General features: G+C 33.2%; 3 protein-coding genes across 5 annotated transcripts; all 3 read left to right on the forward strand.

Moving 5' to 3' along the window:
• The first annotated feature begins 272 nt into the window (after window positions 1-272).
• Window positions 273-10,950, forward strand: LOC11435183 (gamma-tubulin complex component 5). 3 transcript variants are annotated; one of them, XM_039831776.1, is made up of 16 exons: window positions 276-754; window positions 854-951; window positions 1,748-1,910; window positions 2,004-2,114; window positions 2,597-3,619; window positions 3,694-3,846; window positions 3,926-4,025; window positions 4,699-4,793; window positions 6,054-6,095; window positions 7,833-8,021; window positions 8,133-8,189; window positions 8,339-8,410; window positions 8,564-8,662; window positions 9,669-9,800; window positions 9,914-10,087; window positions 10,392-10,950. In XM_039831776.1, exons 1-16 carry the CDS (start codon window positions 374-376, stop codon window positions 10,548-10,550), a joined length of 3,048 nt encoding a protein of 1,015 aa, XP_039687710.1. In that variant the 5' UTR covers window positions 276-373; the 3' UTR covers window positions 10,551-10,950. The 3 variants fall into 3 exon arrangements, with proteins under 3 accessions (XP_039687711.1, XP_039687710.1, XP_003602994.2); XM_003602946.4 differs by lacking the exon at window positions 6,054-6,095; XM_039831777.1 differs by lacking the exons at window positions 7,833-8,021; window positions 8,133-8,189; window positions 8,339-8,410; ... (2 more) ...; window positions 9,914-10,087; window positions 10,392-10,950 and adding an exon at window positions 6,172-6,217 and having other exon boundaries at window positions 273-754.
• Window positions 10,951-14,934: 3,984 nt separating this feature from the next.
• LOC11429842 (uncharacterized) lies at window positions 14,935-15,927 on the forward strand. The gene has a single exon (XM_003602947.4). It carries the CDS (start codon window positions 15,233-15,235, stop codon window positions 15,626-15,628), a length of 396 nt encoding a protein of 131 aa, XP_003602995.1. The 5' UTR covers window positions 14,935-15,232; the 3' UTR covers window positions 15,629-15,927.
• A 4,342-nt stretch (window positions 15,928-20,269) lies between these two features.
• LOC11421427 (uncharacterized) lies at window positions 20,270-21,294 on the forward strand. The gene is made up of 2 exons (XM_003602949.4): window positions 20,270-20,591; window positions 20,802-21,294. Exons 1-2 carry the CDS (start codon window positions 20,396-20,398, stop codon window positions 21,056-21,058), a joined length of 453 nt encoding a protein of 150 aa, XP_003602997.3. The 5' UTR covers window positions 20,270-20,395; the 3' UTR covers window positions 21,059-21,294.
• Window positions 21,295-22,946: the final 1,652 nt, after the last annotated feature.

Consider the following 22,946-nt stretch of genomic DNA (forward strand, 5'->3'; position numbering starts at 1 on the left):
GTCAAACATTTTGTACAATTAACATTATGTTAATGTATTATTAAATCATGTTCAATTAATAAAATTGTAAAAAAAAATGTTCAATTAATAAAATGTGATGATTTATTAAATTTTATTGTCAATTTTAAATAATGTGATTTTAATAATTTGAGTTCAATCCTAAAAAAATGTCAAACAACTATATATAATTATAGAGTTTGACCTCAAATAAATAAATCAATAAATTAGTAGGGTTGAAAAATAATTTTTCAATAAATTCTCCGCCATTTTTTAATTCAACTATATACTTTGATCTACACAGTGAGAGTCTTCACTCTTCACTTTCCTTTCTTCACTATTCTGATTTCTCATTTCATCTTCCCGCGCCCAAAAAATGGGTGCAGAATCACACCATCCCCAAACCTTAATCCACAAAATCTACGCTCCATTCTCCAACGAATTCCCCTTCGCAACTCCTCTTCCTTCTCTCAAAACAAACGAACTTGAACTCGTTCGAGGCGTTTTGCGAATGCTTCAAGGGTTTTCCTCTTCTTTATTCTCATGGAATCACAATGAAAACCGTTTTCGTATCAATAATGGAGTTTACGTCACACATTTATCCCTCAAAAGTCTTCATTCGCTTCTTAATCAATTTCTTCACGCTGCCACGTGTCTTCAAATCGTTGAGATTACGGTTAAGAAAGTTGAAACTTCCATGCCGAGACCTAATCCTACTTTGAATGCGTTTGTTGCTTCTGCTTCTTCGTGGCTTAAGGTTTGATTTCTCTGAGATTCGGTTTCGGATTCGCCTTTATTGATTATTGAATTTTTGTGTTTTTTATTGATTGAATTGATTTGAATTGTGGTGATGCAGCGGTTGAGGAATGTTGCGTTGAAGGAGGAAGTGTCTATGAATAATGCAGATGTTGTTTTCACTCCAACTTTGTTAGGATTCAAAAATTCTTTATCAAGGTTTGTTTTTTTTCTAATTTTAGATGCTAGCATAGTTAATATTTTAGTCTGTGTACGGGACAGAGTGTTAGGCGGTGAAGAACCAGCACGAACATAAGTTAAGTGTAGCAGAGATGAGGATGTTGTGTTGGATGTGTGTTAAGACTAGACCAGATTGAATTAGAAATGACAACATTAGAGAGAGAGAGAGAGAGAGAGAATTGGGGTAGAAACTAGACTTAGTTGATTTGGGCATGTAGAGAAAAGTCATGTGAACTATGTAGTAAGGAGAGTAGATCACATGGAGGATCGTCAAATCATTTGAGGCAGTGGAGGACCTAGAAAAACTATCAGAGAAACTAACTATTAAGAATAGATTATTGAGGTGGATAAAAATTGTATATGATGGAGCATTATGGGATCCATATAGCCAACCCACTTAGCGGGGGTAAGGCTTGGTTATTGTCGGTGTGTGTATTCTATCGGTTTTTGATATATTGTCTTACAGCAATTTGATGTTTTGGAAAGCTACGTTATATTTGGATAATTTTTCGAAAGGACAAAACTTAGGTCCTTTTCATATTTGCTTTTCATGTTCTTCATTTAAAATGCAGTTTTTGTGGTTATGACAAACTTTGGAGAAAAAATTGAATTTAAGGAAATTATAGGTAGATATGAATATTTTAAGCGAAGAACGGCATGAAGTGCACCTAAGAAAATGTACCTAAGTTTTGCCATTTTCCAAATCCCACTTGTCTTAATTTATTTCAGCGATTACGAGTTTGTGACAGTATCTGACGAACATTTGTTGACTTAGTCTTTGCTCTGGTGCTGAGTTCCTATTGCAAATAGTTCATGAGGCCATCCCTGATGTATATTTTGAGTTTGGGGCATCTGTACCTGCAGCAGACTTGGCTGTTCATGTTCTTGACTATCTTCATAAGAAGCTTGAAGAAATGTGTCTTGTACAAGGTGGCGAGGTCGTGAATCTTTTTCGTGCAGCACATTAAGCATTTTTTATACATTTTTATTGGTTCATGATGTCAAGTTTATAAAACCTATATTGGTAACAGGAGGAAGCTTATCTCACGGTACTTTACATGTATGTGGAAAGCTTGTTGCCATATATTGAGGGTCTTGATTCCTGGCTTTTTGACGGAATACTTGATGATCCTTCTGATCAGGTAATCATTATCGAATCTCTTGATTGCCAGGGGATGAAGAAGTTATTTCTCAAAGTTGTGTTAAAGAGTGTGATAAAAATAGCCCATGTTATATTGTTAAACTAAGAAATAACTTTCTTGATGTTTTCATCTGGTGCAAAAGTTGCTTAAAAGTGTCTATCTAACCTGTTGCGTTCTTCTAGTGATTATATTTGATTTGTGTAGCTTGAAACTCACTTAAGGGAATCATTTGCATGGAGATTTTTTAATGTACATAGCCTAAAATTACTTTTAGGTCATATTCATACTGCAATATCTTTTGTTTGTGGTTTTTGTGACCCATACTGGTTAAGAACATATTGGGTTATTTAATCTTTTCCCAAAAATGCATTTTAGCCAGCAGCTTTCTCTAGCGTATTCAATATAAAGTTTTCTAAACATAAAATAAGCTAATCTAGATGCACAATACAATGTTGTATTCATCATGTCATCTATCTTTTCAGATGTTCTTTTTCGCTAATAAAGAAGTCTCAGTTGCTGAGGCTGAGTTCTGGGAGAAGAGTTGTCTAATAAGAAAGCTACAGCATCGTAAGTCAGATACCGAGTTGTCTTCCACAATTTATGCCGGTGATTCTATTCCAGCATCAAATGAGAAGAAGGAAATGGGCATGAGGGATTCCATCTCTTTGTCTAGTACAATTAAAGGAAAAGACCAGAGCGTTAGAGACTGTCCAGCTTGTCCTTTGTTTATAAAGGATTTAGCTAAGTCAATTATTTCTGCTGGAAAATCTTTGCAGCTGATGCGCCATGCCCCGAGTTCCTTAGCAGCATGTAGCAAAGGAAGTAATTTTAAGTTTGGAAGTACCAAATCCTTAAACTATGGTTTGTCTCCTTCTCATAGAGTGGCTGGGCTAACACTGTCAGAAATTTTTTCTGTGTCACTAGCTGGACTTATTGGTCATGGTGACCATGTTTGTAAATACTTTTGCCAAGATGATTGGCATGAATCTGTGTCTGTTTCTTCCTTTGTATCTTATTTAAATTTAAATGCTGAAAAAAAGGACAATCAAAACTTAACCGCTCCACCTTACTCAGAGAAGATTTGGTACAAGTTCTTGATTGATACATTATCTCAAAAAAGATCAGCTGACTTGAAGCCAAAATATGAAGACATAAATAATGGCAATGGTGATTCAAGAGGGGATAAAGTTGTTGAAGACAAATTGTTTCTCTTGAGATCATGCTTACAAAATCCCGTTATTACCGTTTGTCGAAAAACAATCGGAAACAGCAGGGATTCCTTGAAAACATTGAATTTATCTCGAAAATTCTGCTTGCCTTCTTTAAATGACGAGGGTTTAAGAAAGGCTATATTTGGTGGAGAAAGTACATCATTTTCAGATAGTGAAGGAACAAACTATACTTTTGGTTTTCAGTATGATGAATCCAAATTCATTCACTCACAGGATAAGAGAAAGCTGTTAGAAACACTGTTTCCTTTTCCCACCATTTTGCCTGCAGTTCAGGTATTTCTACTGAGTAGCATTTGATGAAGGATTCAGTACATTAGTGTGATAAACATATATTTAATTTGTAACAGGATGATCTTCCTGTGTCGGAGCTCTTGCCTTTCCAGAGAAACAGCACTCTTCCTTCAAAAGTTCTTCACTGGATGCAAAATGTTGACCTAAGAACGACTCCACTACCTCTGGTTATTATGCAGTACTGTCTAACCGCCTACATTCAGAAACAGGTGAATAAAGATAAACCCTATGACAATTCCAGGATTAACACTATGATAATATATATTTGCTTTATTTTGAATAGAACAGGTAGATTATATTGGAGTGAATATGTTGTTAAAGTTGATGAATGAATGGAGGTTGATGGAAGAGCTTGCAGTGCTGCGAGCAATATACTTGTTAGGCTCAGGTATTGGATTATTATACTTTATTTTGTTTTCTATATACAGGATGCAGTTGATAAACTTTGAGCTACAGGTCACACAACAACATAGAATAACACGAGTCGCATAAATTTTGCCATATATATTGTTTGGTGGACATTGAGCATCACAGCTCACTAAGCAAGCAATATAATTGTAAATTTACTGTAATACCCTTTGTAATGTATTCTGGTACACACACATATATATCATAATATGAAAGAGTGTAGTAATTAAGTAGGAAATAAAATGGGTATTTTTGTAAGTTACATAATTTGTTTTTGGGACGAAAGGTCGTGCTTTAGTTTTTAATGCAAGAAGATTTTGGATTTGTGTTGTCCCTCGATCGTTATTTGGTTCTGATGTATGATTTTTTTTTTTTAAATCAAATATGTAACAAATTACTTGTGTTGTTGAGTCTCTTACTTTCTTGCAAATCAAACAAATTCATAGTACATTGCATCATAATTTTTTAATAACATTATGTTGGGTGAGAGGCATATCATATATTCATATCTTTGGCTGTATTTTTACTTTCTTGCAAATCAAATGGGTACATAGTATATACTGTGCTTCAAAATATTTTGTAAGTTTAGGTTGGGTAGGGGTCATATTGGTATACTATCAATGTTTTCTGTATTGATATTTTGTCTTGTGCAGGCGATTTGCTACAACACTTTTCAACCGTCATTTTCGATAAATTGGATAAGGGTGAAACATGGGATGATGATTTTGAATTAAACACAATATTACAGGTAGAGTTTCTTGATTTTGTTTAATTGTGTACTTTGGTAGTTATTAGAATTTGAGTCAGGCCTATTTTTAACCCAAAAGCTAGCTCAAGAGATGGGGATTATGTAAGTCCTATAAATATTTTTTTGGCCATACCTCTTGTTAAAATGGGATCTCAACACCCCCCTCACACCTGAGATTGGATATGTGGAAAGTGAACTTTGTAGGATTAATATCTATAGGTGGCCCAATATTTGGACTAGGATAGACCTTATATCATAGAATTTGGGTTAAACCTAACTCAATTTTCAAAGTTAGCTCAAGAAATGGAGATTGCTTAAGACTTGTTAGAACTACTTTGCCCACATTGGTTATTAAAATTGGACCAGGAAATTACTTCCAAGTTCTAGTTTCTTGTATCAAATTATATTTAAATTTATTCCTAGGTTCGAGAATTAAAGGAATGGATCATAATACAAATGCTCCGTAAGTGAAAAAAGGCCACACCGCCATAGTTTGTTGATTAGTTGCATATGGATAGAGTAAATTTATAGCGTGTAAGAAAACTACAGAGTACCTTAGACCAAGTGCAATGGGATAGTTGAAAGCCAAGTTCAACATGTTGAACCATTAGAAGAGGGTGTTGAAGATGAGATAAAAATGATGTGGAGGAGAGAGGAGTTGAATGAGTTCAACATTGTTGAACTTGGAGAGAGAAATATTTTGTGGATAAAGTGGGTGACACGTGTAATCTTCTGATTGGTTGCCTGAATTTTTGTCATCTTAATAATTTGAACTCAATTATTTCATTGCAAAATAATTTTAAATTTTTTTTTTTCCCAAAATTTATGATTTTTTTTTTGTCTATAAATAGAGACTTGGTTCATTTGATTTGGACACAAAAAAAAAAACCAAGTTTTTCACTATCTTAATCTTGTTATTATCTTTCTATTAGCTTTTCTTTTGAAGTTTTAATCTTTTTTTAGTGAAAATAAATTATTTAAATAAATTTTGTTTTTCCAAAAAAACTAAAAAAATAAATTGTTAAGTGTTTATTATTTTAATTTAATTATAATCGATAATTGTAATTTTATGTAAAAAAAGAAAATATAAAATTAAATAAGAATATGAAATAAAAAGTGGTGGGGTAGAGTGTTGAATGAAAAACTATTGGAGAGGGTAAAAGTTGAATGAGTCTTGAATAAGAGAGAGAAAATGATGTGGAGTGTTGGGAATTGAAAAAGTGGGTGTTGAATGTTGTTGAATGTTTTTCACCATTGTAGATGGTCTTAGCACCCAGTCTATGTTTGGCCAACTTCATTAAGGTATGGGACTTTTTAATGACTATTTATTCCCCATACATGTGTGACTTTGTCTATTAGAAATATTGTTCCATGACAGATGAACTATCACTGGGCATTGCACGCTATGTGACAGAAAACATGAAGAAAAAAAATATTGTAGTATTTGGGTTGTTCCTTAGAGTAACTTGGTATATATCAGATTATCCCCTAGGATTGGGAGTCTAGTTTTTGTCATGACTAGTTTCCTTGTTTAATTAGAATCATGAGTCTGCAAGATTTGGCGTCTAGTTTATTGTATTAGCATATAGTGCCAGTTTGGATTCGCTTATTTTTTAGCTTAGGAAAAATAGCTTATGCAAATAAATAAGCTTTTATGTTAATTCATAAATTCTCCAACTAACGAAAGTATTGACAAGCTTATATTTAGTGTCCAAACAATGCCACGGATAGGATTATCCCTGGGGGGGTGGGGACATATGAGTAACCAACTAAAAAGTGAAACAAAACAGGACATAAGACAAAATAGGGATACATTTTGATTTTAGTGAAAATGGTAGAACCAAACAAACAAAACAGAACAAGCTGTCCTGTTGCGTTCTGCCCATGTCCCTTTGCCTAATCAAAGTGAAGGTTGAGTGATTGGCACCGGTCACAGATGACATGTCCCACTTAAGTTGTTTTTATTTTCGCTAGTCCTATTGATTGACCGTCGTCAAGGTTGAGTCAACGACATTGGTTCAGAAAACTGTGACTTGTTCTAAACAAGTTGGTTGTTCCAAGTGAATGACAACGTCTAGTGCAATATCGTTGCAATTTCTTTTGGATTCAATTTGTGAAAGTTAATTGTGATTCTGATACTAGTTGGTTTGATATTCTCTTTGAAAGGGTATATTTGTAACAAGCATAAAGCTTATTAAGCTTAAGCTTGAGGGGGAGTGTTGAGATATTATTAGATTTAAATTTAATTTTGTTGAGAAAATATCTCTATGATTAGGTTTGTTAGTTTTTATCCCTATAATCAAAGGGTTTTAGTTATGAGAAATGATATTTGTACAACCATTTTGTGAACACTTTCTCTCTCATACCCGCATTATGTTTTGAGAAATGATATTTGAACATTCATTTTGTGACACTTTTGAACAACCCTCTCTCTCATACTCACATTATGGTCTTATTCTCTCTCTTCATTTCTCTCTCTCTCTCTCTATTGTTTTTGACCGATAAGAAGAGAGAAAGAAAGTTGTCACAAATGGTTGTACAAATATCACTACTCTTATGTTTTTACTTTCTCTCTATTGTTTTGGTTTCCGTGTCAATACCTACTTTTCTTTCTAAATTTATGGTTGTCTCAAACGTTGTTACATAAACAGTTGTTCATAGCACACCTCTTTAGTTATAGATTTGAATGTAATCATTTGGTTATAAATATCAAGTATCAAAGTACTATTCAGTCAGTATCAATACTATTCAAGGTTCTTATTATCATCTCTTATTCTTTTATCTAAATTCTCACAACTTCAACAGAGATATTTGTGATGGCTACCTCCTATAATGGTTTGGCAAAGTGGCAGTGAATAAATGATTGTGATCATGTGTTATGACTTCTGTGTTGTATTAACTGAAAAAGAAATTAGCAATATTATAATGATGGACCCTGCTGTGTGTACGATTTTATTTCATAAAATTAGGGATCCTTCTGCGCTTTTGTTTTCTAAAGCTATTTTCTATTCATAATCTATCTATGCATATTAATTACAGGAATCAATCAGAAATTCTGCTGATTGTATGCTGTTAAGTGCTCCAGATTCTTTGGTAGTGTCAATAACCAAAAATATTGTTGAGAGTGATGGGGAAGCTAGCACATCTGGTTCTGTCTTGGGTACTCATAAAAGTCGTGTCAATAACTTGGGGATGAACGGTCTTGATATGCTAAAATTCACATATAAGGTCATTCTTCAGTCAATTTATTTTCCTTTCTATCTAACTCTTCTATATTAAGAATAATGGTTTCCATAGATAAATTTTGTGCAAGGATTATTAAGAATTTGGAACTGGCAGGTACCTTGGCCTCTTGAACTCATTGCAAACACAGAAGCAATTAAGAAGTACAACCAGGTATCTGACTTATCTTTACAATCTTCTCTCTTTTTCTTAGCCTTTTAGTTCCTTTCATCTATCAGATTCTGATGTTTCGTCCTGCTGTCTGGTTGGTTCTTTTTGCATATGTTTATCTGCTTTTTTATATGTAATCTTGTGTATATTAGGTGATGCGGTTTTTGCTGAAGGTCAAGCGTGCAAAATTTGTGTTAGATAAAGTGCGGAGATGGATGTGGAAGGTGCAAAATTTGTATATTACTCGCCATTGCTCTTCAGTGGAGCATGTGCTCCGTCAGCTAAAGTTTTCAAGAATAATGTTGACATCTAGTTTTACATTCTACTTAATTCTTAACACTTACTCTAACGATTGAAACTGCAATCATCCTTTGCAGGGTAGGGGATCTACAACAAATAACAGAAAACATCATTGGTTAGTGGAGCAGAAACTCCTTCATTTTGTGGATGCTTTTCACCAATATGTGATGGACCGGGTATGCACATTGCTTTAAATTAATTACCGAAAATAATTTATCCAATAGAAGATCACTTGCAAAGCACAATATGTGGGACATGGTTAATTGGTGTTGAAGTCACAATCCATCATAAACGAACATGATAGTAGGGGTGTTCAAATAATTCAGATAACTGAACAATATTTTGAACGACCAGTTCATATAGTTTTGAAATTTACCACTTTTTAAAACCAGCCTTAGTTTAAAACCATTTCAGGACCGGTTTGTATTCATGAATTGGTTTACCATTACGAGTTACTCTTTAACAACACTAATTTGGTTCAAGAGGAATGCTATCAACACTCTCTCTTCAACACTCTCTCAAACACTCACTCTCTTATTGGCTGAAACCAATGTATGTCCCACCACTTTTTGTGGGTTCCATTTTCAAAATGTACGCCCCACATTGATTTAACCCTATTAGAGAGTGAGTATTAAAGAGAGTGTTGAAAAGAGTGTTGCTAGCACTATTCTTTGGTTCAAATAACATTGGGACTCTTTAACAACACTAATTTGGTTTAGTCCAATTTATAAACCATGAACACCCCTACATGATAGTAAGGGTTGCTAAGTCTTACCTTTTTGCTAGATTTTGGAGGCAGAAGGGGAGAATATAACATTGGTCTACCAATAGAAATGCTGGTTGTCAATGGAATTTTCACATTAGTCATACACTTGTTCTAACCCATTTGGGGTTGGCCTAGTGGTTGGCTTGGGATCTTGGAGTTTGCTCCTCCAGAGGTCTCAGGTTCGATTCCCTCTGGTGCCAATTTCAGTGGGCTAAGTCCATACAGAGCTTGCTCTGGCTTTAAACGGGGCCCCCGCAAGTGGGCGGTCGGATTGGTCCCCTTGGATTAGTCGATTCTTGGATCGGATACCGAGTTTTCAAAAAAAAAAAAAAAAAAATCATACACTTGTTCTCATATGGTTCTCATTTTGGCAACGGAACCTGAGTGTGTTTTCTGTCACTACAATTTGTATGCAGGTATATCACAGTGCATGGCGTGAACTATGTGAAAGTATGACAGTGGCCAAATCTCTGGATGAGGTCATTGAAGCCCATGAGGCTTACATGTTGTCGATTCAGCGGCAGTGCTTTGTGGTTCCTGATAAACTGGTAAACATTGTCTCAGAAGTTGGGTATTTGCGTTCTCCTTGTATTCTGTTTTGACTGATGTAGTTATGATGGAGCAAAGCTTGAGTAGTTTCAAACTTCTTTGTTGTATTCAGGGGGCTTTGATTGCCAGCCGCGTGAATATCATCCTTGGTTTAGCCTTAGATTTCTATACCATACAACAAACATTAAAAAGCGGCGGAGCTGTTTCTGCAATCAAGGCAAGGTGTGAGATGGAAGTTGACCGGATTGAGAAACAGTTTGATGATTGCATTGCTTTCTTACTTAGGGTATGCTTCTTCAGAACTTATTCTAAATTTCTAACTACACTGCTACTTGGTGACACGAGCTCTACATTATGATCTGGATGAAAATAATGGATTTTCTTATTCATGCTCTGAAATTAAAGGGAAAATTATGAATGACCAATAGAAGCCGTGAAACCATTGAAAATATCTTTTATCTGAATTGTCTATTTGAATAATTAGATTTTACGGTTCAGGGAAGTTTAGATCTGAATTGTCTGCTTTAAATACTTATTTGTATATTTATATGTGAGTACTTGATAATGTAATTCTTATCCTGGCTTTTCAGGTCTTATCTTTCAAACTAAATGTAGGGCATTTCCCTCATTTGGCTGATTTGGTCACCAGAATTAACTACAACTATTTTTACATGTCTGCTAATGGGAATTTAATGACCACATCTGGCCCTGGAAGTGTTGCTTCAAGATTGGGGAAAGCCTCTGGGTAAAATTGTTCGATCTAAGGTGAATTGTCTCGAGAGTATCTCAATAGCAGAATAGTTTTGTGCTTGCTTTTATATTGTGCAGTATCCTGAGAGTGTCGCATTCGCTTCGTCTTTGAGCTCAATGAGGGGCAAAAAAGTTTAAAGGTTGCCTGTGTGCCCGTAATTGCAGGCCACTTCTGTTGCAGGATGCATGAGTACACAACGTAAGTCGTATAGAGTATTGTCTGTTTTTTTTTTTTTTATATGTGCAACTATGTAGGATAAGTAATCTACTAATCTTAATCCTTGTAAATGATTGTGAAAGCCTGTGCTAGTTTTTTCCCCTCTTTTACTTTTGCAGTGTTATCTATATGTGATTGGGCTTCATAATTTTTAATGAAAAATCTTTGTATGACGTGTGCAATTAAACTCTTGATCTCCTTATCCTCTGAAACTCCCTCATCTCAACTACCAAGTCATTCTTGTAACTCCTTTCATAAATTAATAGAAAGTTATAATGAATTGTTTGACATCATATTAGGTATGGTAATAAACTAAGAGACTGGTTTGAGGGAAGGGATTTATTTATTTTAATGGCAAATGTTAGTAATTAGTTGTTTGGTTAGTTTTTTTTCTCCTTTGTCCAGGTTTGAACCAAGGACTTCCAACTTCTTATTCCTTAGTTCAAATCGGTTTGAGCTATCCAACCCCCAGTTGGAGGAAAGAGATTGTTTATACTTTAACTGTTGGATTAATTTTTGGAGGACTGACAGGGGAGCAAAATTTCTTATGAAACAATTTTAGCTTCCGATAATATTTTAACAGAAGGTTATAACATCGTCTCATAAGTACAACTCATGGAAAAAAATTTGCATGGAAATTTAATATGTTGAGACACGGGTTCAAATATGCAATTCTCCACTTCTTTACACTTAGTGTGTGTGAGTTTTGCCGTTAGGCTTTTTGAAAGGAAAAAATAAAAACGGCTTTAACATCATGTCTTGAGTTCCTGTGGATCAGAAATCCTCAAGAAACAATTTATCCATGAAGGTCTTACAACGGAGCCGAAATTTGCAGGAAGATCCTAAAAAAATGTTTCCTATGGATATCTTTTACTAAATCTGCAGCAAACAGACAATTTCTAGAAGTGAACCTTTAGACAAAACAATGTGTAACAAAGTTTAGTCTAGCTAGTTTATTTTCACCCTTATCTCATGTCCTTGAGCAGTAACAGTGTAAGTTTTAAAATTTATAGCTAACCATGTAAGTTGATTCCTGTTTTATCAGCCATTTAACTTGTTAAGATATATCATGTGATATGCCTTAGACATGCTAATAAGATATTTGAAACTTTCAAGAAGTTCAGACTAAGAACTAAAATAAGTCTCCACAAATTAAAATGTCAAACTCGATTCTTCAGGTTTCAGAGCAAGTAGAATATTTATCTAAGCAAAACTGCATTGGTCTGGTATACTCCAGACTGCAGTCCACTCCTAACAATGTGGGAAAAATACTCTGGTGACTTTGATGACTTTGTGTATTAATTGATAGATGAATGGTTAAAATAAATATATTTTGATGAGAAATACTAATTGGTTTGGTTAGGAGAGAGATATAGTCAAGGTCACCAGTCTAAAAGTAAGCCAATGAAACCAAACAACGTGAACAACATAATAAATATTGTTAAAAAAATTATCAAGTATTTTACCTTGTACATAATATCTATGCTTACAGTTACAGAGCAGAGGTGAATGTGCTCGCGTGATCAGCTACTGCTGGTACTGTCCTTGTAAATCTGATCATTTTATCTTTTCTCCCTTAAAAGCATGTTTTGATTTCTAGTTTCTAGTTTATGAAGCAACTATCAATGTCTATTATCTAGTGTTATTTCACACAGAGGTCCAAAATGTCTTTGTAAAAAGCTTAGTGCCAGAAGATCCGTTACAAACTGTTCAAGGATGACAACTGTCAATGTTTTTTTTTTATTCTTGTTGGGCTTCATCTAAAACAAGTGGTCCAGTGTAGCATTCAAAAGGGCATCCCAAAAATGAAAACTTCCGATATAAATCTCTATAATTACAAACGAAATTCTGGCCTTGAATGAGTGACAACAATTCAGTGACTCACTAGTGCAAATGTTTATCACGAATATGGACACAAGATCAGATGAAAGAGTACATCAATTTGTATGACAATGGCGGAATGACTTTTGGCCATTATAACCCTCAAAGTACTCGCGATGCTCTAGATGATACTAATTATAATTGATTTGAAAACTATTTCACTATTACCAGCTAAACTAAAAAAAACATGAAAAGTAATTTATAAAAGCATAATACTTGTCTCACACTACATAGGATGGAATATAATATCGGAAAAATTGCTGGGGGTATGTTAAAAATGTGTAAAGTGATACAAGAGAGAGAAAAAAAAATGAATAGAAAGTAAAATTCCCAGTTTCATTTGAATATAATCATACATAGTTATAGAAAAATAATTATTGGACATCATATACAATATTTGCATTTTGATATTCAAATAATACAAGTGATAGTCATATAGCATTCCTCAAAAACAAGAAAAGGTTGATGTTGATCTGAGGCATGGTAGCTTAGAACTTGTTGGGATTAAAGAAAAAGTGTTTCTACTTTCTAGCGTGTTGTTAGAGTTAAGGATATTCCCTCATGGTTTCATACAGTAACAGACTCCTGAAAAAGTTGTTTGATGTTGTTGTTTTGAAAAGGGCTTCTCGAGAAAAGGGTATTCACTTTACTCTTCAAAGATTCCATTTTTCTGATATTTTTTTCGCCTTTCCTTTCGTCCTTTTATTGTCCCTCGGGGTTCTGAGAACTCTAATTTTAGGTGGCATTTAGGGTGGGTAGGAGAAAGATTTTCCTACCATGGAAAAGTCTACTCCCTCCGTGTCTTAAAATATAAGCAAAAAAATTTCATATTCTTTGTCTCAAAATATAAGTAAAAAAGACCAACTTTTATGCCATTATTATGTTTTTTCAAACAAATCATATTTTACAATGTAAAATTAAATGCAAATTGCATTCAATTTGTTCTCCTTTTTATTTTCTCCATAATTTTTAATCAATGAGAATTATTTTTACATCTTTCCATGAACTTATTTCAAGGAGAACACAAAAAATTATACCTCAAATCACTAAGTGTTAGTTTTCTTAATAAGTGTGAATTAGTGTTTTTTGCTTATAAATTAGAACGGAATGAGTAACTTTTACCTACAGCTGGCAGCGATAACCTACTACAATTTAAAATAAAAAAAGCAATATATTATCAAATATTAGGAAAGTCATGTTTTCTAAATCACCTCCCATTCTTAAAATAAAAATCCACACGCCCCTTATTGCATGTTATCTTCTTCTATTTCATGGTGATTAAAGATAAAAATGCATAACTTTCATGTTCAATTTCAGAAAATTGAAAAAATTATAAATGTCACCCATAAACTTCATAATAGTCAAATACTCATTCATGTGATTTTAATCTCAATTGTTGCTATAAAGATTGTTATTTCAACATATCTTATTGAAACTAATTCTCATCAGATCTGAAATGTTCAACCAATTGTTTTTGCTTTATGCAATTTCTTCTGGATCCACTACTGTTTAAAGGATCTCGTGTGAGTGAGCTGGAACTGCTAAGATCTTGAGGCTGCAATGAAGAAGACTGTCCATTTCTTTGACTATCATTTTGGGTTTCTGAAAAATGAGTTTTTATGCCTCATATCTCCATGGCTATTAAATTGTCGGCACAAAATCATGAATTAAACAAAGGGAAAAATGCGATTCTTTCCCATTTTAGTGAAAACTATAGATTTGAATTTTCTCAATTTTCTGGGTTGGGTTCTAGAAAGGAAACCCAGAAATTTAATGGACAACAAGAACCCTATTTATATTTAATTCTAATTTTGAGTTTTCTAATTTTTAATTAAAATCCATTGTTATGATTTTGTTGAACTTTTTAATTCTTTTCGTAATAAACGAAAAAGCAGAAGACCCACAATCATCATATAAGAATTCTTTTTAATTCTTTTGTGGGATCAGCTTTTTTTAAATAGATTTTATGCCAAAAAGTTGCCTATAGGTTGCCAGTTATAGATCTAAACTATTGATTTAAAATAATAATATATCAATGGCTAAAAAGGCTACTTTCCCATAATGGGAAAATCTTTCCCCTACCCATCCTAAATGCCACCGTAATTTTATTCGTACAGTATGCGAGTATAACCCTAAACTATTCATTTAACTCAAAATAAAAAATCGAATGCCAACGAAAAAAATAGTATGACAGTGATTCTATTCTAGTGAAGTAAATATGTGAGAAATTAAAAAAAAAAATCAAAGAATACAAAATTCTTAAACCCTTTCTCTTTCTAAAGAAATAAGCAAAGCAGATATTTCTTTATATCTGCTATATAATATAAGTCATCCTTTACAACGAGAATTTCAGAATGAGAATGTCTCATAACAACATCTCATCAAGCATCCAAATAATAATAACATGCATTCTTTTACACTCTCCTACAATCTTCATTACAAGTAATTAAAGTGGTGCCAGTAGTAATTCTGTTTAACTCCGCATTGCTTATTATCCAACTACTTCCTTACATTCAATCTAACCTACCAATCCAAACAACCAACTACTAAGAACTTGTTCTAGTTTCTGTAAAAGGAAACACAATGTCATCATCTTCATCTTCATCGTCGTCAATGCCAGTGTATCAACAACAGCCTCCTCCGTTTACAGTGACACAACCATCCTACCATGGTGCATCACAACATGACTCCATTGGTCCTCTCATTGGAGTTCTCGTAGTGATAATTGTGTTGGGTATAATTGCAGTAATGATTGGAAGGCTATGCTCAGGAAGAAGAATCATGGGTCATGGCCAATATGATATAGAAAGCTGGGCAGAGAAAAAATGTTCTACTTGTATTGATGGCAGAATTAACCATTCAATACCTATGAGAGTAAATGAAACTAGCACCACTTCACTTCCTGCAACACCTATCAATACTCAGCAAGAAACTAGACAAGAAGAACAATCTTCTCAGAACTCTCCACCTAACACTTGATTTAGTTTCTTTGTGCTACTTGAAGTATGGCTAGTTTTTGTGTTACTCGAAGCATGGCTGATGTCTGATACAAGTCAATGTCCAACGTTGATACGGCACTGATTCATATAGTTACATTCAATGAATTCATCTTCCGAAATTATTATCTGTGTCAACGGGTTTGTGTCAATGATTCTCAGCCAGTAACAAAATCATATCTCATTTTTGTATTTTGCTACTATGTTATTTGTTTTCTTTTTATTTTCCTAATCTAATTGAATCATCCTTATGAAGTTATCATCAAAGTCTAGTTTGGCCTACATTACTATTTTTTTGTTGCACAAAACATAAGTACATTACTATTGGTAATTATTCTGATACAACTTTTTAGATGTGATTGATGAATGCCAAAACAGAACAAACAAAATAACATGAGAGTTGATTAATAATTAAAATAAATAGAATAAGGTATCTTGGAAGTTGGAAATTGGAAGTGTGCAAATACTGTTTAACCAAAAAAGATGCGTGCTAAAAGGAGAGAGGACCCCGCACCTTGTCAATTGTCTTGTGTTCTGTCTTGCAAAATCTGTTCTACTATCCAATCACCATTATGTATGTACTTTTTGCCACTGGTGTTGTAACTCATTGACTGGTTGGATAATTGTTGATATGTGGTAAAAATTAGTTGGACTCCACTAATTAATTACTTATGCTAATTAGTTTGTTAGTTAGCAGTTCTAATTAATCATATAAGTCTCATTGTATCCTTTATATTATAACCAAAGTTCTCATTATTAATACCATTTGTATAATGTTACTTTTCTATGACTTCCATAGTTCCATCAGCTTTATACTTAATTTTGTAAATATATTAACAACAAATGAGTATCTTACTTTTTAGAAGTTCAATAAGGAATTTAAAGATCCAAGTTTTGTTTTAATGAATAGCTTCAACCTCAGAATTCATAGCTTGATTCCAATTAGTAGGATACTTATCTGTCTGTCTGTAAGTTCTGTTTCAAACAGAATTACATTAGAAATCTTGTAAGTATGCAGGAGGAGGTTTTCTACGTCTTGTAGACCTTTTAATTAGACATTGTTACTGTTGCAATCATCATTAGAAATAGCAGGACAAAAAGAAAAATAATCATACTGTCAGCATTTCATACAGGAGTATCGAATAAAAATAATTAGAATTTGGGAAAATACTTAAGTGACATTAGTGTATTTTGATGAGAGATAGGTTTTATGAATGATTAAAATAAATGTGATTTAAACAAAATGTAAGGAAAAGCAGCATATATGTGAGAAACTAACTAGTGTAATTTTAAATTGGGAGTAGGAACACTTGGAATTAAAGGTATACATACAAACGCAACATCAAAACATGTAGTTCTACCCTTCAAAAAAAAAACATGTAGTTTCATTTCATTATTTCTCAAATTAATTGAATTCTAGGAATTTAGGTGAATTCTTAGCAAAAGGAATTTGTTCAAGCCTAATTTAATTCTAAATATTTAGCTTTTTTTGCATACTTTTTTTAAGTCATACTACATCCAAAATGATCCAATTTGATATCATCTTTGAACTTGAATTAGAAGCATCTACACAAGACACATCGGACATCGATACATCAACACTGATAGTTGAATGTAGTTAATGTGTTGTGTCAATGTCGAACACAACATACACCTACAACCTACCTTGTTAGCATATGGAGGTCCATTAGATTCTAGAAGTGGAAAGAGGAGCGAGCAGCATAGCATGTTTTGTTTCTTTTCTGAAACGGTAGGTGTAGAAGAGAATCATTATCACGCATGGAAGAGGAGAAAAAACTTAGCCATGAAAGAAAAGAATCTCGTTGGTAGGTCCAGTGTTTGGTAACTCCTATAGTCGCAATCGAAAACAAACGTTGTTTGGACCACTCATCAAAGATAGACAAAGGAAGAATCAAATCATCAGTTAAGCTGTAGGACAAGCTTACACATGTCAATGGGTACCCAATGAGTAGGGTACTACAGTGCTCTTCCTCATACCCGCGTTTGAAAATAATACTCATATCTGAGCCCGTATCCTCATGAGTAACAACTTTAGTCCCATTTCCTATACCTTAATGCTCATACGTGTATCCATTACCCGCAATTTAACTATGAAAAGATAATAAAAATATCACACAATTGAAATAAAACGACGGTCTAAAATTTTTCAAATCAAATCATAAAATATACATATTTAGGTTTGGGCTTAAATAGCTAAATAAATTAATTAATTATACATCAAAAATAAATAAATTATTTATAATTTTATATAAATATGTCTATGCGGGTTGCGGGGTTGGACAATATAATACCCTTATCCGTGCCCTACCCATTTAAATTTGCGGGTAATTACTCGTACCCAAGCCTGAACTCAAGAAAGCAGGGTTTAACCCTACCCTTTGCGGGTACCCATCGAGCCTAGGTCCAATTGTCACCCCTAAGCTTACATCACATATTTGATTTGGCTAGAAAGAAAGAGGAAAATTACAGCATCATATTCCCTATATAGTCGCTCTTTAGGCACGTCAAATTTACTTCCGATCAAGTAGTAACTCTCGATCATTATGTTTGTGTGCGAAATCTGATGGATAGGAGCTTCCAACATGTTTTTTTTTTTTTTTTTATTTCAACAAGATAAACAATTTTGAGATGCCTAAAGAGCAACTATCTATTTTGCTTTCGTAATTGATTGAATTTACCTCCAATTTAGTTAGGTATTTGAGTTGCTCTCTCGTTTGAGTTTTCTGAATACTGAAGTTAGGAGTCTTACATGGCTCATTGGACCCAAATATAACAATTGCGATCTATAAAAAGAAGATTTTTCTTTACGCACATTTAATTGCTCACATGCACCTTAAAATGCTAAAAATATTTATGAGTCCTAATTTTCGTTCACTTGTGATAAGGAGATAACTTATGATCTCTACTTTTTAGATCGGTTCCTCATTTAACCGATTTAATTAACTAGATTGAATCCCCTCAAATGTTTCTTGGTTTTGATGTTCTTTTTTTGTTGTATATATTCATTCTACAGGGAGCAAATTATATTTTTACCAAGAAATTATAATTTATACAAATAAAATGAATTAATATGTTTTCAAATTAATAACATCAATGAAGGCTTTTAAGATCGATGTCATTTGTAGCCTCTCTAAAAAGTCATACCTCACTATTTGAAACAATGAGACCCCATAGACCTAATTTATTAAATCGTTCAAATGAAGAATCGATCGAAAAGGTAGCAATCATGAGTAATCTCCTAATCACAAGCGAACAAGAATTAGAGTACAATGAGAGTATGTTTGGCATTTTGATGTGTCTGGGAGCACTCGAAGGTGCCTAATACTTTTGTTCTTTATATAATTTTAAAATTTTGATTCAATGATTATATTGACTCTTGACCCCAAAAAAATTAAGAATACAACAAAACTTTAATGGTAAATAGGTTTCTTTTGAGTATATTACTTATAAGTTATAATTTCAAGTTATCATTCAGGTGGTAACAATTATGTGTTGTGTCAATCCAAACATGATTTTGTTTTGATTTCAATTATTTGTTTCTTTTTTTGGTAGTGTCTGGGGTTCGAACCCCAAACCTTACATATATCATGTATTTTACCAACTGAGTTAAACTCACGGGGATCCAATTGTGTGTTTCTAACACTACTATAAAAAGTAAGAGAAACATGCATATAAATATATACAATATTACACGTACTGCAATGTTATGTTTACATGTGGAAGATACCCAATTTACCTAAACAAATATTTTGATATTAAAAATAATATGAGACGTTAAATGATCAAAGAACAATACAAATGACCCGTAAGTTGTCAACGGTCACCAACCCATATGACTAATTTTCCCGGGAAAAGAAACTTTGATTACGTTCACATTTTGTGCGTCTTTGCCAAACTATCCACGAAAATTCTTCTAGATATGTGTCCCCTTAATTGATCTAAACCAAAAAATCCATTTATATAATGAGATTTGACTGAAGTTTCTAAAAAAAGTATGTTACAATCGTACCCATAACTAAGTCGTAACAATATTTAAATTAAGATTCAACAATTGGAAGATATGGTTCAGGCCATAATCTAATATAATAGTTAGTGGCCAAAGTCTTTGAGAGAGCATGTATGTAGACTTCTATGCTCTAAATATGAATACGTTAAGAGATTCTAATATTCTTATTCAGTATTAATTAGAATAGGTAAATATCTTTTATATTTAGTATGTATCTTTATTAGAATATGTAAATATATTTTATATTCAATATTTGTCCAAAAAAAAAAACTTTTATATTTAGAATGTAAGATAATATTTTTCTTACCTTTATCTTTGTAAACAAAAAAAAATGTAAGATAAATTTTCTTGTTTAATTCATTGCATGAATATGTATATATACAATAAAAGTTTTGACTGCTAAGTCGTTATGATCTTAACTATCGAATCATTATTGATTTAACTATCAAGATGTTATCAAATATAAAATATGCATATTGAATATAAAAGATATTCATATATTCTAGTAAAGATACATACTAAATATAAAAGATATACTTTTAACAATATTGTTCCATATGACCATATTTTCCAACCTTTGTGGGAAAATAACAGAAATGGATTGAATTTGGAAACCCAATAGACTGGTTAGTTAATTAGTCATTGTTGAATCAGGTTTATATAAACCAGTGAAATTGGAATTTACCATCAACTAATCATATCGTAAGTACAAATTAATTAAAGATGCATAAACATATGGCTAGAATTTTAATCCAAGGAGTTATCTTCCTTGTGATTGCTTCAATGGTTGCAGGGTCAAGAAGCAAGGCCAGAACCAAAAGAAGCATCTTGGTTGGAGACTCTGAAGGTTGGCGTGCAGGCACTAACTACACTCAATGGGCCATCAAAAATAGCCCCTTCCAAATAAATGACACATTGGGTATGTATCATCACAAATAATCAATTAACATTTTTGTTTTTTGACACTAACACAACACCAACACATTTAATTATATTTAATCACTTTGATTTTTTTTCAAATTATTATCAAAGGTCGCTGTGTGTCCATTGTTTGCGCATATATACATATTTTTTCTTCATCATTTGATTGATGGATTAATTTTGGTTTGTGCATACGTAAATAATGCAGTGTTCAAGTATCCCCCTACAGGAAATTCCACGGTTGTTCCCAGCGTTTACTTGCTACCGAATATGTGGAGTTACACGACGTGTGAATTTAGAGGAGCAAAGTTGCTTGGTAGTGCTGATCAAGGTGGTGGTGAGGGGATAAAGATTGAGCTGAATCAATTGAAGCCTTATTACTTTGCCTCTGATGAAGGCAATGCCTATGACTGTATTGCTGGACTCACCAAGTTCATTGCTGTTCCATCTACACGTTCCTTTTAATTTAACCCTCATGGCCCAATTGAATCAAGTTATTTCCTTTTAAGGTAGTTGAATTCAAAATATAAATAAAATGGATGGTTTCCATCTGTTTTTTCTTTCCTGGAGTATCGAAAGAAAAAAAATTATGTTTTTTATTGTGGTTTGTGCTACCTAGATAAATACGATGATGTATTTTTGTCTCTGTTACTACTAAAATAAAACTGCAGTGGGTATTTTATGGATGTTGATTTTGTAAACTGTGTTCAGGGCTTCACATTGAAGGACTATGGACGTTTTGATGGTTGATCAATAGACATCTCAAAATTGTTTATCTTACTGAAAATAGTTAATCGAGAGTTAGGATCCAATCGAATTTTACACACAAAATTAACCGATCAGGAGAGAAATTGAGATGCCTATTGAACAATTAACATTTTCATTACTTTAGGCCCAGGCTGAATCAGGAAAAGCTTACTATGCCACATATTAGATACCTATCAGCTATCACATATGTGTCACTATATTCATGTTCTATAAATGGAAAATGATACATTAAAAAGGACAGTAAACTCGTAAGAGGGAATAAGTTTCTTGTCATTATTATTGACAAGCTATTGACATATTGTTGTGTTGGATATAAACCAAAACAAAACTTTTCAAGTAGGTAATAAGTTTAAATTCTAAAATTTATTCCTCAAGTGGTAAACAAGTTCTAGTAAAGGAAGAATAATTAGAGAACTCAAATTCAAACATGGTTTTGTAACAACTTTTTAGTGAGGTCTTCCTGCTAAACTTTGAGTTATAATGGCTCATTTCTCCCAAAACTTAAGAGTTAAAAAATATATACATTTATTCTAATTTAAACCTCAATAGGGGTCAAGAATTCATATTTCAGCTATTAAAAGTTAATTCATATTGGGTCAAGATTTATCCAGATTGAACCCATGTGCCAAAGGTTATGAAGCAAACACGTCAAACGTTGATCTATTGATCACAATGAGTATCTCACGATGCTTTTGATGAATTTCCTTCTAATTCTCCTAAAGAGTGTTGGGTTAGGAGAGAAGTTTGGAGGATTATCACATTAGATCAATAGCAATCATACAAAGAGAATTGAACACCACATTTTAACTCAAAATTAAATCTTAAAGCGTTAGATTCTCTCATTTATAGTGTCAACATACACTTTTCTGTTTAAAGTGGGATCCCCGCGCTACCCGTGCTGTAGCACGTGTATCTTGACTAGTTCTCTTGGAAGCAAGATATACATATTTGTATACTACCTCACACTTACCTCATCTCTCGGTGACTTGAGCATTTTAGGGCTTTCATAAACACTACCCCACCAAAGAGCTATCATCGGTCGTCCTTTGTCGCGCTTCAACGTCATTCAAGATCTACTGTAATCGAGCAAATTTTTCAAAGACCACCTAGTTAAGATTGGACAATATTTATTTGACTTAAATCAACGTGAGAGCAAAGAGGTTGTGAGAGTATTAACAGGAGTGTTATTTCCCTATTTTGCACTAAACTCCTTTTTTTATGAACTAGACTCTAACCCGTGCATCTGGGTTTTGTACAGTTTCATATATAAATTATCAAATTGGCTATATTATTATTTGTAGAGTTACGTTTAAACTCAGAAACAATCAAATTAAGTGACAATTGAAATTGATCGACATGCACAATCTCAAAGAAGCAAATTAGCAACATTTAATTTGCATCAACAAAAATGAATATGAAATCAAAGTCGTTACTTTGCCAATACAAAATAATGTTATAGTCTACTATAGTGATTTTTGCAAATAAAAAGTCAGAATAAACAGTTTCAAGTAATATAATATAAGAGAAACAAAGAGGCCGACAAATTTACAGAAAAAAAGTGAAGTTTCTAATAATAAAATTATCA

Source organism: Medicago truncatula, chromosome 3 (assembly GCF_003473485.1).
Source record: "Medicago truncatula cultivar Jemalong A17 chromosome 3, MtrunA17r5.0-ANR, whole genome shotgun sequence".
Classification (NCBI taxonomy): Eukaryota; Viridiplantae; Streptophyta; class Magnoliopsida; order Fabales; family Fabaceae; genus Medicago; species Medicago truncatula.

Coding starts and splice junctions, on each gene's coding strand:
- LOC11435183 (XM_039831776.1), top strand. CDS start 374: ATGGGTGCAGAATCACACCATCCCCAAACCTTAATCCACAAAATCTAC. Junction 952..1,747: donor TTCAAAAATTCTTTATCAAG/GTTTGTTTTTTT, acceptor TTGTTGACTTAG/TCTTTGCTCTGGTGCTGAGT. Junction 2,115..2,596: donor TTGATGATCCTTCTGATCAG/GTAATCATTATC, acceptor CTATCTTTTCAG/ATGTTCTTTTTCGCTAATAA.
- LOC11429842 (XM_003602947.4), top strand. CDS start 15,233: ATGTCATCATCTTCATCTTCATCGTCGTCAATGCCAGTGTATCAACAA.
- LOC11421427 (XM_003602949.4), top strand. CDS start 20,396: ATGCATAAACATATGGCTAGAATTTTAATCCAAGGAGTTATCTTCCTT. Junction 20,592..20,801: donor CCAAATAAATGACACATTGG/GTATGTATCATC, acceptor TAAATAATGCAG/TGTTCAAGTATCCCCCTACA.